The following is a 19,286-nucleotide window of genomic DNA, read 5'->3' on the forward strand; positions in this document are numbered from 1 at the left end:
ATGTGGGTCTCCATGTAATGTTTTTGTTTTATTTTATGTACAAGCGATATTTAGAAGAATAAATGATGTTAACCGCTTCATCAACAAAGTCCATACGATCACACATTTGTATATGGTAGGAGAATTAAAAAAATGGTGTATGTGCCGATTATATATAAATATAACTAACGTAATTAAGCACTGAAATTTATTTCAACTTACGAGATGACCTTAAGAAAACGAGATAACAACATCGATAGAGAAACATTTTTCCCTTGAAGAGAAATCACAACTTTTAAGATATTGGATGTCCTTAAGTAATCAATATCTCCTTTGTGAGAAGATAATCCATTGTAACCAAATGTGTCAAAATTCAGTTTCCTCTTCTGCAGTCCAGCAAAACTCTTTTTCTTCTTCCATCTTATTTTCACATCAATACTTTCCAAAAATCAGAAGCAAACAAGCGGCCGCATATCTTTATCACCAATAACCGACATATATTTCCAAAGCCGCCTATGATATTTCCTTGTAAGCTCCCAGCCTCCTAATCCCAGTATTAATATATTCCAAATCTAATTGCCAAATTTTGTTAATTAATTCCAAATTATATCACAAAAACAAAGGCGTGCCGACCATTTATGTATATAAACCAAGTGCTTTGCAGCAAATCTCCACGCTGCATAATCTAATCTATATATATCTCCTCTCATGACCTGTTGTTCATGCCAACCATGGGAGCACAAGCAGAAGAATATCAAACACTTCATATGGACGAAGTCTTGTCTTCAGAGGCTGAAAAGTCAACGACGTTGACTGATGAGGAGGCTCAGCCAAATCTTGAAGAAGTGGAGAAGATCATAGGCTATAGCTTCACCAACAAGGTTTTGTTAAAAGAAGCTTTTACACATTCTTCTTTTCTGTCCACAGAGCGCTCTGCCTCTTCTTATGAGCGTTTGGAATATGTTGGGGACGCTGTGCTCAATTTGTTGTTCAGCAGAGAACAATACAATTTGTACCCGGACTTGCCACCAGGCAGGTTGACCCGGCTCCGGGCGGCCAATGTGGATACCGAGAAGCTTGCACGTGTGGCTATCAAACACGGGTTGCACCGCTACCTGCGGCACAAGAAACCCTTTCTTGAAGAACAAGTAAGTGATGACAGGGCAGTAAAAGCTTAAAACTCTTGGATCCTATATTTTCTATTGGACACGGATTTTGATGATAATCAACATCAATTTTGATAAGTGCTAATGGCGCTTTTGTAGGTATCAACAAGGAAAGTTGAATTAGATTACATGTAGTTGTTGACAATATTCATTTGGATTCTGATGTGTTTGTTTAGTCAATTTAATTGCCGTGATTAGTATATTTTAATATCTTCAACGATTAGGTTTCTTGTCCTAATATGCATTATATTGGCTTATACGGCATGACTTTAAGGCATGGGAGTCTCAAAAAACCACAAGTCACAATCTTATATGTCGTTATCTATTTGCTTTTGGGTTCTACAATTTGCTAGATACTTTGAAATTTTGTGCTTGTTAATTTAATGGCTATTGCCAACCCTGCACAGTGTTTGATGTGAAACTAATTGTTTTCTTTCAAAGGAACAAAACTTCAAAATTTTGGATTTGTTATCATCAACGGTTGTGTTGAAATTTTACAGATTCGAGAATTCACCCGAGCGATTTCGCATTATCCACTGCATTCCAATGGTCTCATAGATGCTCCAAAGAACCTTGCAGACATTGTTGAATCAACGATAGGAGCAGTTTTCATGGACTGCAACTCAATTGACACTGTGTGGGAGGTCTGCATTCTCATGTCCTCATATTTGTTTCAAATGTTTGTTGTTAAACCATTCTCACTAGAATGTTTGTCTTTTTTTCGAAAAATTTAGGCGTTTAAGGATTTGTTGGAGCCGATAATAAATCCGGGGACGATAAAGACGCATCCTGTTACACAGCTTTATGAAATATGCCAAAAGAACAATCTAAAACTTCGGTTTGTAAATTTGTGGGAGGAAAGCCACACGGTTGAGGTTTTCATAAACAATGAGATTGTTGGAAGAGGTACTTATAGTCTTAAAAAGGAAGTCGCACAAAACAGAGCAGCAAAAGATGCATTGGACAACATTTGGAAAGTATTAGGTGAGGAAAAAGAAAATGCCCAAGACCAAGACCAAGAGGCAAATTGTCAATCTGGGGAACTACCTGAAATGAAAAATCTTAATGTGTAGCCTCCAATTTTCTTGGGATTGTCTTGAATTAGATTAAGTTGAATTAAGTACCGAGCTACATTTTGTGATGCGTCGGACTAAAAAATAAATATTGTAATATTTAAATTTAATTAAGGATTCTGACATTTTTTTTAAACGCTTTATGATATCTTTTTTAGAATAATAATATGTAAGCTATTTTCAAGTGTATTTTTGTTAATTTATGTTCTAAAAAAATAATTGAAACAATAATGGAATTCTATTAACAAAAAAAATTAGATAATAACATCATAGTAGAAATAAACAATTAATAAATAAAATTTAAGCTTAATTAATTAATTAATTATAAAATAATAAAATATTTGAGAAAACCACAAATATCTTCTCTTCTTCCCCTACCCCGTCACCTCACCACCTAAGATCCTCCTCAAACCACACAGCTCAGGCCATGCTTTCCACACACACAATCATACCTCTTCTCCTTCCTATCACCCCACTTTGCCCCTAATTAAGGCCATTAGATTCTGACCCACATCAACAAAACGAAGAAGATGGGGATGATTATGATGATGATGGGGTCCTATTGGATTGCTCACAGTCAATTGTGTAGGGGATGTTGTGGTTGTGCAGGGGAGGTGGAGACGTCAAGTTTCTGGGTTATGCAGTGAGTTGGGTGGTGATGGGTGTTTAATTAGGTATGGTTTTTGTTGTCGATATGGTTTACTGAAAACACAAATCCAGAAAATTCAGTTCCAGGTGAAGAAGAAGAAGAAATTGGTGTAGTTCGGACTTGCATGTTCTCTTTAGCGAGTTTGCTATTTTGCAAACCACTTTTCAACATAGCTATGTTAGAGGAGCGAGTGAAAGGTCTTTTTTACTGTTGAATTATATAATCTCATTTAAGTTAGTCTCCTCTTTCTTACTAAATATGAATTTTTAATGTTATTTAAGTCAATTCAGTTCAGTGATGCGTACCAAACACAGCCTAAATTCTTATAGGCTTGATTGTTGGAGTTGTTGGATTTTGAGATATCTTGATGTGATCTGTGAGATCAATCTCAAGCTAGAAAATCCAGAAATGTGATATGGGAGAAAATTTGTTCTCTCTAGCTTCTTGAGCACACTTGCTATATTATCTTGGAATGCTAAATATGAGAAGTCAAGGCTGATTATATCACACAGCCAGAACTAGGAACGCCACACATATAAGAGTGACTATGTGGCTTCATCTAAGCCTTACAAAATAAAGTAGCATTAATACAACAAAAAACATGACAAGTTTCTGTCCAAAAAGTTTCAAGACCTATACTTAACTATACTATTACAACAGGTGCATTAATCATAATTTTGATACAGATAGGTGTTTCTTATGTTTATATCAGCTTCAAAAAGTTTGAACCTGACAACAAATGCTTGTCTGTGCCACTGCCTATTGTTGCAGCTGAATTTAGCTGAGAATCCTTTATAAATTATAATGGCCTTGTTCGACAGAAAGGAAGATCTACTTCATGGTTGAACTAAAAACAACACCCAAATGGCTCAAAAGTATATTCAAAACTCCAAAAACTCCCACATCTGAAATATACGAAAGAGAGACTCTTTTTTAATAGCCGCTTTCAGTGAACTCATTACACGACCTTACTTGGACAGGATCTGTTCTGTAGGTTGTACATCTGTATCCTTGATTTCTAAGGAGACAGGAACCAAAGTCTGGTGGGGATGAACCATGACCGTTGGGATCAGAGGGTGATTAGCCAGCTTCGAGGTCTTCGATCATTGTGGCAGTAGAGGATCGTTCTCAGTCGCTGATATCAAGCTGGCTGGGCCGCTGGGGTGGTCACAGCCTCACAGGGTTGTCTGACAGACCTCCCCCGAAATTCCCTTTTTTTTTTTTTTTTTTTCACTTCGTATGATATTACCAAGTTATTGGGCTTGGCTGTTTGGGCTTCCATTTTCCAGGCGCTAGATATATGAAGGCTTTTTATCTATATATATAAAGCAAAAGGCAGAGAATGGTGAAACATTCAAAATACCAGAAAATGCCCTTGGTTAATGCAAACATTAAGAATTGAAATTATTAATTAAATGAGGATAATATGGTAAATTCACAATTTTTCGTATTAAAAAATTAAAATTAAAAGAAAATTCAGATAATGGATCCTATTTTTATGGAACACAAATATCCATTATCTTTTTTAATTCTAAAATAAATTTAAATTTTTTTTAAAAAAACCTCTCGCATGCGCGGAAGCGCGTGCAGAGAGGCTAGTTTATTTATTAAGTCAATACTACCACCTCTCTTACTACTATACTCATAAAATTTTGTTTGCAATTTTTGTTCTGGTTTACAAAGAGATTGCAAAATCACCATCTTGTATTTTTCTTACAAGTAAGAAATAGTCATAGCCTCTCAAATTCTTTCATAGTTAGTAAAATACGAATAAAATACGTACGTGTTTTATTCTGAAATTTTTTGGCACATTACAACTGAAAAGTTCAGCCATTATACAATATTTAAATATCTATTATTTTTATTCAATAATATATAAAAATTATGTGTATAATAAATAAATTTCGTGTGTATTATTGAAAATTTTGTGAAAAATACGTGTATTAAACATGAAAAATATGTATGTTCGTGTATTGTACGTTTGCTTTTAAAAAAAGTGTATTTTAAAGTCTTTAAGATGTGTATGGAAAACGAAAATATTATTGAAAAATACAGATGTACGCATATAATATGAGTATTAAACGAGAAAAATGCTAAATTCTTTATACGGGTAATAACTCTAGAAAAGTAAAGAAATCAAAAAGGGACAATAGAAATTCGGGCAATGGCCTAATAGTAAAGGATAATGCTTTAAATTACTCTTATCATTATCAATAACTAAAAATAAGGAAAAAAATTTATTTATTTATTTATTAATTAAAAATGTATCCCAATGCAACTATACTCTTCATTAATATTTATTTAAAAAAAAAACCCCCCCATATAGCCGCACGCATATGGCTTAGGTGGCGATTTTTTAACAAAAGTACAGTTGCGCGGTTATACTATTAATTAAAAAAAATCCCTGTACAGCCGATCGGCTATACTATTTATTAAAAACATATATTTAAAAAAAAACCATAATATAGCCGCGCGGCTATACTATTTATTAATAAAAAGCACCCTTGCTCAATCACCAGGAGAAGAAACAAGCTTCAAATTGTCCCATTAATCCAAGAGCTCTTGAAAAAAAAAACAAAAAAACAAAAAAACCAAACGCTCGCAACAGAGGAGCCTTCTTCTCTCAAACATAGCCTCCTTTGTATTGGTAAATCTGCAGCCTCCTTTGAATCATCGATGCCATTATAAGCTTATGTTAATAAGTAAAGTTTTGATCTCATTCACTCTATGAATGACAACTCAACTCCAAAAACATTCAAATTCCAAGTCGTTTTTTCACCTAGGTTGTTTGAGCCTCTACCAAATTCTCTTCTTCTCCATGCCATCTTCTCTTGATTCCTCACCAACATATAAATTGAAAACCTCATAATCAGTCGATTTTTCACCAAAATGAAAGTTGAAAATACTAAATCGTTGTATAGTTTAGTAAACAAATTCGAAACCCCCAATTCTCATGAACCTTGGACTTGTGCAGACGACGCCAAGGAGATTGGGGTTGTTCTCTGTCGTGAATGTTTGTGTTTTTTAAGGGTTTAGAGTAATTATATTGAATTTAATTTTAAAATATTTTAAAATTAATGAAACTTATGGAATTGAAACATTTCACTTGATTTGCTAACAATTGCAAATGCAGTGACCAAAATCAGAAAATTGAAATTTTGGTGATCAAAATTAAATTCGACCCTAATCTCAATGACCAAAAATATAATTACCTCTAATCACAATTAACCATAAACCCAAACAAAATTCACAAACTCAACATAACAAAAACCCTAAAACAACTTATGAGCCTAAACGAACCCTACCATCACCACCTGAAAAAACATAAAATAAAATAACATAAGAGTAATTGAAATTGGTTTTGGGCTTTTTATATATATAAATATAATGTGATTTGGGCTTGGTGGCCCATGAAGTAGTCAAATGGTCTTCCTAAAGGAAGGGCCCCGATCCTTCTGGAATAAATCCATGTGAAAAGAAAATTCGTGGAACCAACAAAATACACAATTCCAACATAAGAGGAAAACCAATTTCTTTTCCTATTCTGTGTATTCTTCTTAACCAACACGAACTGGGACTCTGATATTTGAGAACAAAAACCTTCCGAATACGAGCAAAGCCACACAAACCAGAAAAGCAGAGAGAAAGAGAGAGAGATGGATTTTGAGCTGAGGAGAGCGAGAGAGAAGCTGGACAAGGAGCAGAAGGAGAGGAAAGAGACGGCGAGGAAGAAATTGGAAAGGGAGAGAAAGCGTAAAGAAGAAGCTAAGAAGCAAAGAGAAGCCATTGATGCTGAGAGATCCAGCCGCCTCTTCGATGCCGCCCAAGCCCAGCTTAAGGTTCGTTTCTAAAACCCCATTATTCTTCCGATCACTTTGATTGTTGAAATTGGTATTTGCATGATTTTAAGCTTGTTTTATATGTTTGATTGTTTCAATGATTGGAAAGAGTATCTGAGATTGCTCAGTTCTTTGAAAGTTGATGACTTTATTCATAGAAAACTGCGTAGCTCTTTGAAAGTTTATGACTTTATTCATAGAAAGCCCTTTTTTTTTTTTTTTTTTTCATTAATCCCTGGAAACTTTCAAACATATAATGCCTTGGCAATCAATGTCATTGGAATTGAATAGCTATGCTTACAATGTGCCTGGGAAAATCACAATGATTATTGATTTATTCCTAGGTATGGCCTAAACTTACCCAAATATATATCGCATAATAAATTTCTATTTTAGTCTCCATATCGATATTGACACGCTCCCCTTAATCTATACTTTCATGAAAAATAAAAAATAAACCTTTTATCTTGGTAATTTGGGCTTGCCAACCTTTGGGACTTAATGTGATATGCAATCAATTTAAGGGGAAGTTCAAGTTCTTTCAGTTGATTAGTTGCAAGAAATGCCTATTTCCTAACGCCTATTTCCTCAGGTTGATCAACAAATGCAAGAAAGTCTACTGGTCGGACGAGGAATCATGTTTTACCGTGTATTGGAAGCAGTACCTTTTCAGGGTAGTGGAGATAAGATCAAGCTCCCATCTTCCTGCTTCAATGAATTGCAAGAACAAGGTGCTTTTGATCAGGGACCTTTATACTTTAAATTGTCGTCAGTTCATCAAGAGGCTTCTTCAGAAATGATTGATGCTGATAAGGACAAGGGTAGGAGCACCCATTCAGGTGTTTTGGAGTTCACTGCCGAGGAAGGTTTTGTTGGCCTCCCCCCTCATGTATGGCAGAATTTATTTCCAGCAGAGACACCAAGTATTCCTCTGATTGAAGTTCGCTATGTCTGGCTGTCTAAAGGGACTTATGCAAAACTTCAACCTCTTAGGGCAGGTTTTTCAGACTTGCCCAATCACAAGGCCATCCTTGAAACAAGCCTTCGTCAGCATGCAACCCTTTCTGAAGATGATATATTTATAGTTAACTATGGTGAGCTGGTATATAAGTTACAGGTCCTTGAATTAAGACCCTCCTCAAGTGTATCTGTTCTAGAAACAGATATTGAAGTTGACATAGTTGGTGCTGATACAGCTTCAGAAAAGACTCATGAGAATGTCCTAAAACCACTTACATTTGGAACATCAGAATCTGGAATGGTTGATGAAGGGAACTACACGTATTACAAGTTCTCAATAGATAATAATACTTGGGAGAAAATTGCTTCGGTAGATGCGAAAGTTGAGGTGAGAATAGACGCAGAGCCAAATTCTGGGGATACTGATATTTATATTTCCAAGCATCCTCTCATATTCCCAACAAGGCACCAGCATGAATGGTCATCTCATGACATTGGTTCGAAGGTATTGATCCTTAGCTCTAAAGATAAGAGCTTGGAAGCAGGAACTTACAGTGTTGGTATTTATGGTTTTAAGGGAACAACTAAGTACCAAGTATCTGTGAATGTTCAAGATGACAGTAATCGGAAGGTAGGTCAGCAGGCTGTGTCTTCCTCATCATCAATGGAGATGGATACTGTAGAGTGTAAGAACTGTAAACGTTATATACCCAGTCGGACTATAGGACTTCATGAAGCCTATTGTAGCAGACATAATGTTGTTTGTCAGCACGCTGGTTGTGGAGTTGTTCTTAGGGTTGAGGAGGCCAAGAATCATGTGCATTGTCAGCAATGTGGGCAAGCTTTTCACCAGGGAGAAATGGAAAAGCACATGAAAGTGTTCCATGAGCCGCTTCACTGCCCCTGTGGAATTGTGCTTGAGAAGGAAGAGATGGTAAGCTATATTTTTCTGCCCCTTTCCTTTCTGCATCATTACATTTTCATTTCATTGGTAAAATTTTAAATCGAATCATTAGTCTATGAACTTGGGAAGGCTGAAATTTTCTCTCCATGTTTGCAGGTGCAACACCAAGCCTCAGTTTGCCCCCTGCGCCTTATTGCTTGTCGGTTCTGTGGGGACATGGTTCACGCTGGAAGTTCTGCTTTAGATGTTCGGGACAGATTGAGAGGGTTGTCTGAGCACGAGAGTGCATGCGGGTCGAGAACTGCCCCGTGTGATTCATGTGGGCGTTCTGTCATGTTGAAGGACATGGACATCCACCGGGTTGCTGTGCATCAGAAGAATTAAAGCCAGGCATGAGTTCCCAGTTTCCCTGCATTGCCAAAGCCTGCTTGTGTGTTTGAATTGTGCCCTTGTAAAATATAATTGCTGCTATGTATTGACCTGAGATAAAGGAATAAAAGGAAGGAGAGCCAAGATCTGATTGTATTATATGATTATTCAACTGTATCTTTTGTGCATGTGACGATGGATCTATGTTTTTGCTGGACATAGAATGAAGCAAAGAATTTAGAGAAAAAAAGTTGAATATTTAATGAGAAAGATGTCTGCCATTCACTGTGAGTGGATCATTGGCAAATGTGAAAATGCTGTTAACTTTACATTAACGTGCCGCCATGTTCCTGTTTACACAACTTTACAAATATGTTTCACCTACAATCTAATGTGCTCAAGTACAGGTCAACAACATCCATACCAGCATGAGTAATGTTTTAACCTACAAGCTACCAATTCAATGTATCAATGCTCACAATCAGCATACCGCATTACTGTCACACTAAAAAATTTCTTCTTTTTTTCCGCGACTAGCATTAAACACGTTGGATTGTGGAAGTTGACAATGCAAAATGAATGCCGCTAGAAATACAACTTTACAATTGAAGTTCAAACTTCGAAGTCCTTAAATTATGGGCGTGCCAAGCTTTCCACCTAGAGCTCCCACGTTCTCAATGTGAGTTGTATTTGAGTGCAGTGCTACAACTCTAGCCTTGAAATAGTAACATATCCCTGGAAGAGCCATGAAAAGAAAGAAATACCTTAAAACAAAGGACCTACCACTCCCATAATTTTCTTCCTACTTTTGGACACTGTTTTCTTCTTCTTTCTTTTTCATGCCAGTAAACCTAGCAAGAGCAAATAAGTCCAATACTAGTGCTTCGCTTTAGAGCTCAGATCCCATTCATGGCCCACGTGTCCACATTCCAACAGTCAAAAAGCACAGAAATAAGTAGCCGTTTGAAATGTACAGACGTGGGCCCTACCTTTTCGGCTGCCAACATAAAGAGACACTCAATTCACCTTCCCACATGCCGACAACCAAAATCCCAGTGGCCCCAGCGATTACAAAAAAACTCTCCTTCTCTTTTCCGTTTCTAACACAGATTCAACTTTTAATTTCCTCATTAATTCCAAAATTACATATTTTAATTATCCATTAAATCGAAAACCATAACCGAAGCGACTGTTAGTAACATCGTCATCACTAACGTTGCTTCGTTTGATTCGTTTCCCTAGCCGACTGACAGCGACTCGCGTCTTTTAACCAACACTTTCCGTCGCTTTCTCTACACAGCAGGCGCATTTTAGCACCAGCCACTGTCTTCACCGGCCTGCGACTTTCAAGGCCCCTGCTTTGTCTGGAGAGCCTTTTTATATTGCTTTTCGTGCTTTCCGGTTGAACTCAGACGCTGCGTTTTGGTCTTGATGAGGACTTGAGGTTGTTGTGTTTGGCTTGTCAAGGAGAGAAGAAGTGAGTTCAGTTCGTCCGGCGTAATAGAGGTAAGACTGCTTGTGCTTCTGAATCTTAAAGCTTAATGCGTGTTTGGTTGTCGAGAAAGTTCGGAGGGGAAGGATCCAATACGTACAGACTTCAAAAGATTGTGACTTTTTTCTTTACTTGATTTGGTTTTCTGTAAGTGTAAAATCTTTGAATTTTGTTGTTTGTTTGTTTACTGAGAAATGAAATAGCGGGGAAGAGAACGAGAAAATGCACTCTTCCGTCTGTGATTTTCTAACGGATATCTAAGTTTTGGATCGTTCTCTTGATCAATTATCACTCTTTTTTTCAGTCCGATCTCTGTTTTTTTATGACAAATTTGTGTTCTTTTTTCTAAGTCCCAATGCAAAGGAATTGAAAGTTATTCAACAGAATCTGCTGGTTGTTGTTGTATTTGATGTATTCGTTTTAATGCTGCAATATTGTTCACAAAATTATCACTTTTAGTATCTGAGATATTGGAAATTGTTTAGAAACTTATTCTGCGTTTTTATTTTGAGATGATGCGAAAAAGCTTGCTTTGAAAGGCATGCACTACAGAGATCACCTTTGCTTCTGGTTGCTTTATCGGGTCCAGTTCATATCAGTTCCCTTGTTTAGGCCTATTTACATGGAACCCCATGTCTTCTTGTTCTGTCGGTGGCATGTATTTTCATTTAACTTTTTTTAAATTTCATATGTGCCAACCATTGTATTTATGAAATTACAATCTTGCCTTTTTTCTATAACTTCAAACCACAAGGTTTCCATACAAATAAAAATAGAGGCCTAACCACATAGGGGTGTCCTTCCCTTATTTGTTTTGAGGGACTGGTATTCTCATAAAGGAGAGGTTCTTTTGCAGTGAACCACCGACGTCCAAGAGAAGTCCAAGTTTTTAATTTAGACCCTTCTTTCCTTTTACTCTGCAATAGAGGATTTTGCTGACTCCAAGGCTCTCTTCTTCTCTTTTCTCTCAGTATTATTAGAACGACGCCGTGTGCAAACCAATATCCCTATGTCTATTTCTATTTTATCTTATTTAATTGAGAATATTAAAGCTTACCCTCTTTTTTGATCCATATTACAGAAGGATCATTCACGTATATTTCTTTGAAGTGAGATATGGCTACACTGAATGATATAGCAGTTGCAGCAGCCATCAATATTCTCACTGCATGTGCTTTCTTTGTGGCATTTGCCATACTTCGTATTCAACCCGTCAATGATAGGGTCTACTTTCCGAAATGGTATATTAAAGGGTTAAGGAGCAGTCCATCGAGTGGAGGAGCACTTGTAAGCAAGTTTGTGAATCTGGACTTCAGATCATATGCCAAATTCCTGAATTGGATGCCTGCTGCCTTACAAATGCCAGAACCTGAGCTAATTGACCATGCAGGGTTGGACTCTGCTGCTTACTTGAGGATTTACTTGATAGGGTATGCTTTGGTAGATCATCTTTTGCTTCAGTTCATTAGCAGCTATATTTACTTGAAGGGTTGGTCTCTTAATTACAGTTTTCTTTTTCTTTTCTTTTTAAATGCAATTATATACTTTGATGAGAATAAAGATGCAGGTACATAAGAATGTCATTATGTAAAAATTCTATTATGTGACTAAGTATCTGCTATATGTATGATGTGTGTGCAACTTCCAATAATTTGAAGGACTTGAATACGAAGTATACTACACTACGGACAGGTTAAGGTTGTTCAGATCTCTAAATGGAGAACTCATATGGTATCAATATTAAATTTTGAAACTGATAGTTGTTTTACATTTTTCTAATTACCATGTCCCGTTATATCCTAAATCAGTGTAGATAATTTGAATAGCATATGGCAAGTGTTTCAAGTATCTTGTCAACCCATATCTGTCTTTGCATAAATTGTTTTCTGCATTGGCTGAATATATCTCTTCTTTCTGGCTCTGATTTTCAATGTTTGTCTTGTTTGACTGATGGTGAGATTTTGGCCCATTAAAGTGCAGGCTAAAAATATTTGTACCCATCGCATTCGTAGCATTTGCAGTCATGGTCCCGGTCAATTGGACCAATAGCACCCTAAAGAATTCAAATGTAGTTTTCAGCAACATAGATGAGCTCTCTATTTCAAACGTTCCTGTTGGATCAAGTAGGTATGCAATACATTCTTCACAAATTTCTAATATTGCACAACTTTTTGTTTTATTTTATAAGTTTTGCTATTTTTTCCTCAAGTGTGCACGGGAAGTGTATGTGTGTGTTCAACTTTTAGTTATGAACTTCTTAGTTTGTCTTAATTGAGAAGAATTAGCTTTTAAACTAATATGCAAATATTAATGTGAACCTGCCTAGTTTCTGCCAATCAAAATAAGATAAAAATAATGAAGCTCTCCCAAAGGAATTATTGTTTTTCCCCTGAATTTCAGAAATGGATTATACAAAGAAGCTCTGTAAAATAATTATTAAAATATTGATCTGTGTACATTTTCATGAATTGAGTATGAAAATCCAACTTCAGATGATTATTTACATTTGATGCAGACTTGGGAGTCAGTTAGATGTTACTGTGCATGGAAACTTGTTTAAAATCCAAGGATTTTATCTTCTGATGATTATTTAACTTTTGATGCAGATTTTGGACTCATTTAGTAATGGCTTATGCTTTTACATTGTGGACATGCTATGTATTGAAAAGGGAGTATGAGAAGGTTGCATCAATGAGGTTGCATTTTCTTGCATCAGACCAGAGGCGCGCTGATCAGTTCACAGTAATATCAACTTGATGTATTCTCAAGCTTACTTATATGATAAATAAATTGACATTGAAGCCTAATATTGAGGACCTACTAGGGCGGGCTGGGGTCAAGGGGTTAAATTTATATGTTAAATTGAACTTGAAGTCAGTCTTATCATGCAAGTTTCTACTTGAACTTAATTTCTTTATGCTGTTTCAAGACATAAATTATGAGTTGATATTACCAGGAGTTAAGTGTTCGGTATATTTGCACACAAAAGTCTTGTTTTCCCTTTTTACTCATCAATTTAGACCAACATTTCCTCTGTATTTGTACAGACTATGATCTTTACTTTTGTCTACACATGTCATCACTACATGATATATATCCTTACTGCTATGTACTTTAAACATTTCTTTTTACTTTTCTTGATCTTAAATGTTGTGAAATATATAAATTTGGTAGGTACTGGTTAGAAACGTGCCACCAGATCCTGATGAAACAGTTAGTCAGCTTGTGGAACATTTTTTTCTGGTCAACCATCCAGACCACTATCTCACTCATCAGGTTTGATCCTTTTGCTTTCCCTTACATCCATAAATACTATACTTACATTACACTAGCCACTTACACAACCTGCTCTTCTTCCATGTTTCTGGTTTTGTTTTTATTGCTGAAGTATTTGCATGCAGGTTGTTTACAATGCAAACAAACTTTCTAAATTAGTCAATGAGAAGAAGAAGTTACAGAATTGGCTTGACTACTATCAACTTAAATTGTCTAGAAATCCATCCAAAAGACCATCTAAGAAGGTACTGCATTCTTCTTTTTCTTTCCTTTCCTTTTCTTTTCAACATGCTATTTTCTCATATCCATTAACAATGTCTTGTGAGCAGACTGGATTTCTTGGTCTTTGGGGTAATCGGGTGGATGCTATTGATTTCTATACATCTGAGATTGAGAGGCTATTAAAAGAAGTAAGTAGCACTTAACTATTTTGAAAATGATTCCGCCTCACTTGCTCTATGTTGTACTGAAGACAAGGAAAGCTCCAGAGTGAGCTCAACTCCTGATTTGCTACTTATTGTTCCTTCTGTCATTGTGCATACTTCGGTTATTCCTTCGGAGGCTTTTTTTATTAGATTTTTTATTGTATTTTTGTTCCTCTAGCATATTCCCTTGTACTTTAAAGCCATTTAGTTAATAGATCAATTATTTTAAAAACCATTTTATTGCACAAATATCAGACTAGAGAGGCTTTTCAGCTCACATAGTGCTTGCTCCTAGCATTTTTAGTGGAATGCGGGGGTTAAATTGTGAATTTACTGAAGCATGGGATTACTCACGTTCTTTCTTTTTCAAATTTACTTTTGACAGATATCTTCAGAGAGAGATAAGATTACAAGCAACCCTAAATCTATCATGCCAGCAGCATTTGTGTCCTTCAGAACTCGATGGAATGCCGCTGTTTGTGCACAAACTCAGCAATCCAGAAACCCAACTATATGGTTGACTGAGTGGGCTCCGGAACCCCGTGATGTTTGTTGGGATAACCTGGCAATCCCCTATGTTTCATTGACAATCAGGAGGCTTGTAGTTGCCGTTGCTTTCTTCTTCCTCACCTTCTTTTTTATGATACCCATTGCATTTGTACAATCCCTTGCAAACATTGAGGGTATTGAGAAAGCAGTCCCCTTCCTAAAGCCCGTTATTGAAGTGTAAGTATTGCTCAACACTTAATTACTTTTACTACCATCAGCATGCACTAACAGCATCCTGTTTGTCATGCAGGAAATTTATAAAATCATTTATCCAAGGTTTCCTACCTGGAATTGCTTTGAAGATTTTTCTCATATTCCTTCCTACTATTTTGATGATAATGTCCAAATTTGAAGGATTTAATAGCATATCAGCTCTAGAGAGGAGATCGGCTACTAGATATTATATTTTCCAATTTGTCAACGTATTTCTTGGGAGCATAATCACTGGAACTGCGTTTCAACAACTAGATAAATTCATCCACCAATCTGCTAATGAGTATGTTCTTGTATCTGCACCTTTACTTATTTTAGTTTGGTGTACTATGAGAGATACTTACTTATAATATAAGAAAGCTTTTTTTTCTTTTCATACATATACAAAGTCCTATAAGAAGCTATACCATTTTTGACATATTGATCCAGCTTATTGGGTCTACAATGAATATAAGCTTCATCTCTCTGTATCCGATGTTGAGATTGCTGCTTTGATACAAAAAGTTCTGATATATGATTAATTGGCTATTTGTGCAGGATCCCAAAGACAATTGGTGTTTCAATTCCAATGAAGGCAACTTTCTTTATAACTTATATAATGGTCGATGGGTGGGCCGGAGTTGCTGGGGAGATTCTAAGGTTGAAACCTTTGATTATTTATCACTTGAAAAATTTCCTCTTGGTGAAGACTGAAAAGGATAGGGAAGAGGCCATGGATCCAGGAACCCTTGGTTTCAACACCGGTGAACCTCAAATACAACTCTATTTCTTACTTGGCCTTGTTTATGCTGTGGTGTCGCCAATCCTACTTCCATTCATAATAGTATTCTTTGGCCTGGCATATGTTGTTTATCGTCATCAGGTTAGTTTTACATTTTTCTAACAGAAGGTTTTGTTATTTGTTGGCCAGATAACAAGAATTCATTTATGCAATCCCTTGACTCAGTACTTCTGCTAAATTCTAATGTTGTTTTCCAATATTTCTAGATTATAAATGTCTATAATCAGGAGTATGAAAGCGCTGCAGCATTCTGGCCTGATGTCCATGGGCGCATCATAACAGCACTTATCGTCTCACAACTGCTACTGATGGGGTTGTTAAGCACTAAAGAAGCTGCTCAGTCAACGCCACTGCTTATCACACTCCCAGTGTTGACCATATGGTTCCATAGATTTTGCAAAGGCTGCTACGAACCTGCTTTCATCAGATATCCATTACAGGTATGTTAGATTTGCTATTGGGAGACCCGGTTCTATGTATTGGTTTCTGGTGCTTAAACATGTTCTTTGTTCTGATGAATTCGTTTAATTCAGTTTTCTTTTAAGGCATTTGGGTTTGTATTATGCTGATGCTGATGTTTTTCTATGGTGAATTGCAGGAAGCAATGATGAAAGATACATTAGAACGTGCAAGAGAGCCAAATCTGAACTTGAAAGGCTTCCTTCAAAATGCATACATCCACCCAGTTTTCAAGGGTGAAGATGACAGTGAGAATGAAGCAGCCGCCGAAGAATGCGAGAAGGAGCCCGCAGTCGTGCCAACGAAACGCCAGTCTCGAAGGAATACACCATTGCCCAGCAAATATAGTGGTTCTTCATCATCATCCCTACCCGATGACACCCAGAAGATGCTCCGGCCTTAAGAGTCTGTACTATTACTCTTTGTTTTCTGTACATTTTTGGCTTAGGAGGTTGACACCAAGGGCATTGTAAATGGAAAAAGGAATTGTAGAGATAGAGGAAGTACTATAAGATGTTTCACTGTGTGGAGCAAAACAAATAGGTATATGATTCTTGGAAGATTTTGTAGTTGCTGCAATTGGGGGATTTGTTTTCTTGTTCTTATTATAGGAGAACAATTTCTTAATAGGTCCTTGTACTTTTACACGTCCTCTTGCACGGTGAGTAGAATTTCTTGGTCATGCAAATAACTTTGCTTCTTCCTTGGAGAAACCCAAATTCCAAATTTCTCTATTTCTTGCTTCTTACCAAATCCACCGCATTTTGAGCCCTTTTTTTTTTGGTTGAAAAACTTAAAAACAATGCTAGGCACATTTGTAAATGACCTTGTGTGCGAAATTCTATAGTGAAGGTGTCGTATATAAATCCACCTCTATTAAATGGGTGGTACACAAAATGATATACCAAATATGATACGAACATAGGCCCACGTGTGCGCCCTACTCTTTTCTCAATTGGGCGGTGCATTTTTTAATATTTTAAGGAAGTAAAAACCAAAACAGACAATTCATTCCAACTCATCTATGATTGGTGCGTTGAACTCAGCTGGTGGGCCCAGGCGACTCATACTCCTCCTCTTCCCTCTTTCCTTTCCTCGTTCTACAGTCTTTCAGTCTAAAGAGAACAGCAATTAATTAATTGGAAGAGAAAAACGGACGAGGTGATGACGGCCGCGGATGCGACGACGTCGTCTTCACCGTCGACGACTGCAACGATCCCGTCGAACCTCCCTCTCATCTCTGCGTTCCTCGCCTGCGCTCTCGCTCAGTTCCTTAAGCTCTTCACCTCCTGGTCCGTACAGTTTCTCATTCCTCCAATTTCAATTTTTTCCGCAGCTGAACTTTTCAATTTGAGAAATAAATTTGGAAATTTTAGAGTCAAATGGGTGAAAATTGAGTGTTTTGGGTTGCTGCTCTCAGGTACAAAGAAAGGAGATGGGATTCGAAGCGAATGCTCGATTCCGGCGGAATGCCGTCGTCGCATTCGGCCACGGTGACGGCTCTGGCGGTCGCCATTGGCCTTCAAGATGGCGTCGGAGGACCCGCTTTCGCCATTGCTCTGGTCTTAGCATGCATTGTATGTAGAAAAGTTTACCTTTTTTTTTCCCTAAATATCATGTTTAGTCAAAACGATACCGTGTATTTACATATTGTATTTTCCAGGTGATGTATGATGCCTCCGGAGTGAGACTTCATGCTGGTCGGCAAGCCGAGGTAACATCTCCTTGTGTGAGCTTAGATGCTTAAAATTATGAGCTTGTTTTATATAGAAATGGGAATCGTTTTTGTGTACATGTTATGTTGATAGACTTTCAATTTTGGGTGTTTGGTAAGAGAAGATTATCGTGTGTGCTTTTTGATATGATTAATTTATCACATGGATGGGTGTTGCAGTTGCTGAACCAAATTGTGTACGAGCTTCCTCCGGAGCATCCTTTGTCCAGTGTTAGACCTCTGCGCGATTCACTTGGACATACTCCCTTGCAGGTTTGTTGCACTACTCTTGCTTGCTGCACATCACTTGAGTAAATCGGAAGATTAGCTCACCATGTTATTAGAAAATTATGTTGTCTTAATATTCATGTTTTGATTTTAAGCTCATTGTGGTTGCCGTGAAGCAGGGCAATTAGTAATCCCATTCGGCTGATGGTCCTTAGCTAATTAAACTAGAAAAGAAAATTTTCTTTGTCCCCATAATTCATTTCCTAGCCAGAGTAGTAAATCGTGTGAACATGTTCATTATCCAGTGACATTTTGTTGCAAAGTAGCTGTCCGGTGATGCTTCTTGTTTGCTTGTATAGTTAGCAAATGCAATAGTCTTACTCTGTCATGCTGGCTCCACTGGACAAAGCTAGAATGTACATCGACCATTGTTATTATGGATCGACCACTTCATTCTTATCATCATGAAGTAGTTAGTAATTACAAGGTTTAGCTTCAGAGAAATACAGGTTTAGACATACATGCATTGTAGTTAAGTTATCTTGTACGGTAACCATTATTATAGCTTTGTTGAGGGGGAGCTTTTTGAGTAAGATATTCATAATCTTAATCTTCAAGTATCAATGAAATTTTTATTTGGTTTGGTCTCAGGTTGTTGCTGGTGCCGTGCTGGGATGCGTAGTGGCATATCTAATGCGGAACACCAAATAAGATATCTTACGACCGATACCTGATTCTTTGAGCTTCATACTGATTAGCTATTGACTGGAGGCCGTAGTTTTGGAAAGGGCAAGGGAAGGGCAGAGAAAGAGCTGATGTAGGATGAGTTCCTAATTGTTGAAAGCATGTAAAGGCATTTACAGAATAGGGGCCTCCACCTAGATGCTGGGGTGGGGGACTATATTCTTTTGATGGATTTGAACATTGTTGTTGTGTATACAGAAGTTACCTTCACTAAATAAAAGACACCCCTTTGTGAAACCGTTGATGTTCCAGATTGTATTCTTCTTTTTACTGGCGTTTACTGTCAGTTTTTCTGTAATTTGCTGACATGATTAACAGGCCGCTCGGCTTTAATATGATTTTTAAGCTACGAGAATAAGGCCAGAAGTGCATCTTCAAGTCTATACAGTTGCTGAGTTTCCGATTATGATATTGTAACGGATATTAATTTGGTTATTTAAGCCTAATTCATGCTGCTAGAGTTTGC

The 19,286-nt window shown here is 37.1% G+C and overlaps 4 protein-coding genes across 5 annotated transcripts; all 4 read left to right on the plus strand.

The window, feature by feature from the left end:
- LOC18781673 (ribonuclease 3-like protein 3) lies at positions 129-2,342 on the plus strand. The gene is made up of 3 exons (XM_007217736.2): positions 129-1,127; positions 1,646-1,789; positions 1,880-2,342. Exons 1-3 carry the CDS (start codon positions 702-704, stop codon positions 2,216-2,218), a joined length of 909 nt encoding a protein of 302 aa, XP_007217798.2. The 5' UTR covers positions 129-701; the 3' UTR covers positions 2,219-2,342.
- Positions 6,357-9,221, plus strand: LOC18784425. Its single transcript, XM_007215249.2, has 3 exons — positions 6,357-6,706; positions 7,299-8,600; positions 8,727-9,221. Exons 1-3 carry the CDS (start codon positions 6,524-6,526, stop codon positions 8,952-8,954), a joined length of 1,713 nt encoding a protein of 570 aa, XP_007215311.1. The 5' UTR covers positions 6,357-6,523; the 3' UTR covers positions 8,955-9,221.
- LOC18782015 (CSC1-like protein At3g21620) lies at positions 10,191-16,761 on the plus strand. Of its 2 annotated transcripts, XM_007217095.2 has the most exons (12): positions 10,191-10,445; positions 11,513-11,861; positions 12,412-12,558; positions 13,038-13,173; positions 13,606-13,707; positions 13,833-13,952; positions 14,037-14,117; positions 14,518-14,858; positions 14,932-15,177; positions 15,432-15,756; positions 15,882-16,115; positions 16,274-16,761. In XM_007217095.2, exons 2-12 carry the CDS (start codon positions 11,548-11,550, stop codon positions 16,535-16,537), a joined length of 2,310 nt encoding a protein of 769 aa, XP_007217157.1. In that variant the 5' UTR covers positions 10,191-10,445; positions 11,513-11,547; the 3' UTR covers positions 16,538-16,761. The 2 variants fall into 2 exon arrangements, with proteins under 2 accessions (XP_007217157.1, XP_020416649.1); XM_020561060.1 differs by lacking the exon at positions 10,191-10,445 and having other exon boundaries at positions 11,780-11,861; positions 12,407-12,558.
- On the plus strand, positions 17,066-19,178 carry LOC18783797 (uncharacterized membrane protein YuiD). Its single transcript, XM_007216351.2, has 5 exons — positions 17,066-17,426; positions 17,555-17,711; positions 17,798-17,848; positions 18,029-18,121; positions 18,728-19,178. The coding sequence occupies exons 1-5, from the start codon at positions 17,299-17,301 to the stop codon at positions 18,785-18,787; spliced, it is 489 nt and encodes a 162-aa protein (XP_007216413.1). The 5' UTR covers positions 17,066-17,298; the 3' UTR covers positions 18,788-19,178.

The sequence above is a fragment of the Prunus persica genome, chromosome G3, assembly GCF_000346465.2.
Source record: "Prunus persica cultivar Lovell chromosome G3, Prunus_persica_NCBIv2, whole genome shotgun sequence".
NCBI classification, from domain to species: domain Eukaryota; kingdom Viridiplantae; phylum Streptophyta; class Magnoliopsida; order Rosales; family Rosaceae; genus Prunus; species Prunus persica.

Coding starts and splice junctions, on each gene's coding strand:
- LOC18781673 (XM_007217736.2), top strand. CDS start 702: ATGCCAACCATGGGAGCACAAGCAGAAGAATATCAAACACTTCATATG. Junction 1,128..1,645: donor AACCCTTTCTTGAAGAACAA/GTAAGTGATGAC, acceptor GAAATTTTACAG/ATTCGAGAATTCACCCGAGC. Junction 1,790..1,879: donor CAATTGACACTGTGTGGGAG/GTCTGCATTCTC, acceptor CGAAAAATTTAG/GCGTTTAAGGATTTGTTGGA.
- LOC18784425 (XM_007215249.2), top strand. CDS start 6,524: ATGGATTTTGAGCTGAGGAGAGCGAGAGAGAAGCTGGACAAGGAGCAG. Junction 6,707..7,298: donor CCGCCCAAGCCCAGCTTAAG/GTTCGTTTCTAA, acceptor CTATTTCCTCAG/GTTGATCAACAAATGCAAGA. Junction 8,601..8,726: donor TGCTTGAGAAGGAAGAGATG/GTAAGCTATATT, acceptor CCATGTTTGCAG/GTGCAACACCAAGCCTCAGT.
- LOC18782015 (XM_007217095.2), top strand. CDS start 11,548: ATGGCTACACTGAATGATATAGCAGTTGCAGCAGCCATCAATATTCTC. Junction 14,859..14,931: donor CTAAAGCCCGTTATTGAAGT/GTAAGTATTGCT, acceptor TTTGTCATGCAG/GAAATTTATAAAATCATTTA. Junction 16,116..16,273: donor TCATCAGATATCCATTACAG/GTATGTTAGATT, acceptor GGTGAATTGCAG/GAAGCAATGATGAAAGATAC.
- LOC18783797 (XM_007216351.2), top strand. CDS start 17,299: ATGACGGCCGCGGATGCGACGACGTCGTCTTCACCGTCGACGACTGCA. Junction 17,712..17,797: donor CTCTGGTCTTAGCATGCATT/GTATGTAGAAAA, acceptor TGTATTTTCCAG/GTGATGTATGATGCCTCCGG. Junction 18,122..18,727: donor TTGGACATACTCCCTTGCAG/GTTTGTTGCACT, acceptor GTTTGGTCTCAG/GTTGTTGCTGGTGCCGTGCT.